The sequence below is a fragment of the Bison bison genome, unplaced genomic scaffold (assembly GCF_000754665.1).
Source record: "Bison bison bison isolate TAMUID 2011002044 unplaced genomic scaffold, Bison_UMD1.0 scf7180017850782, whole genome shotgun sequence".
In the NCBI taxonomy this organism is placed as follows: domain Eukaryota; kingdom Metazoa; phylum Chordata; class Mammalia; order Artiodactyla; family Bovidae; genus Bison; species Bison bison.
The window spans coordinates 10,185-11,246 of record NW_011481355.1 but is presented as its reverse complement, the minus strand read 5'-3'; the positions used below and the strand labels follow the sequence as shown (position 1 = coordinate 11,246).

Sequence of the window (1,062 nt, the reverse complement as noted above, 5' to 3'; positions counted from 1 at the left end):
CCCGCCGGAAGGGTGAGGCCGGCTAACCGGCCTCGACGGGGTTGTCAGCCTGTTGGCGGCGTCTTCCTCTGCTGTCTCCTTCCGTCTTGGTCGGCGCTGCGATTCCCTGGGGGCTGTCGCGATCAGCCCACAGCACAGAAAGTTGTAGAGACGACCTGGTCTGCGCAGGTATGGGCGCCCTCTGGCCGGAGGGGAAGGGAGAAAGTGGGCCCAGCCTGGGAAGGCCAGACGGGAAGAGAATTCCAGGGCTGGGGCTCAGGGCTGGTATTGGGAGACCAGACCCAGCTTTGGGCTGAGGCCAAAGTGAAAGTGAAGTCGCTCAGTTGTGTCCGATTCTTTGTGACCCCATGGTAGTCCATGGAATTCTCCTAGCATTCTCCAGAATACTGGCATGGGTAGCCTATCCCTTCTCCAGTGGATCTTCCCGATCCTGGGATCGAACCAGGGTCTTCTGCATTTCAGGCAGATTCTTTACCAACTGAGCTATCAGGGAAGCCCCGAGGGGAGAAACTGTCTAGTTCTTCTTGCCCTACGCCCTCCTGGGAGCCTGTGGCCCCAGAGCCTCCAAGCTTGCCCTTGCCTGCCCAGGGCTGCCTAAAGACCCATGGGCATCCCAGAATAGGCACTGGGGAAGGAGCCCAAACTAGCATGAGTGACTCTAGCAGGTGGCTAGAGAGAAACAGGCAGGGGACCCAGCCAGGGAGAAAGTGAGCCCAGGGAGGAAGGTCACAGAAGCAACAGAGAAAAGCCGGCAGAGGGAAGTAGACGGACTGACATGGCTGTGTGAGGGTGACACCAGCAGGAAGTGGGCTTTAGTTGCAGAGAAGAAGACGACTCTGGCTAACTTGAATCCAGCAATTATACTGCTGGGAGTTTGTCTTAAAGATCATGTCTGGCAGCTGGGGAGAAAGAAATGCACCATGATGGTCCTCCTGGTTGCTGATGGTGGTGAAAAGGTAGAATCAACTCTAAGGTTGAACCCTGGTGTGCTGCTGGTGGGAATGGAAGATGAGGCAGTCACTGTGGAAAATAGTATGACATTCCTCAAAAAAAAAAAAAAAA

General features: G+C 55.5%; 1 protein-coding gene and 1 non-coding gene across 2 annotated transcripts in view; one reads left to right on the top strand and one right to left on the bottom strand.

The window, feature by feature from the left end:
* Positions 1-421: 421 nt before the first annotated feature.
* Positions 422-493, bottom strand: TRNAF-GAA. Its single transcript has one exon. It is a non-coding gene; the product is annotated as a tRNA-Phe (tRNA).
* A 427-nt stretch (positions 494-920) lies between these two features.
* The window catches only part of DNASE1L1 (deoxyribonuclease I-like 1), a gene marked incomplete at its 3' end in the record, with an annotated part of 5,683 nt that continues 5,541 nt past the window's right edge, over positions 921-1,062 (top strand). Inside the window, exon 1 of the mRNA XM_010849170.1 lies at positions 921-995. Coding sequence (XP_010847472.1) covers positions 921-995 — 75 coding nt within the window. The remainder of the gene's footprint in view (positions 996-1,062) is intronic.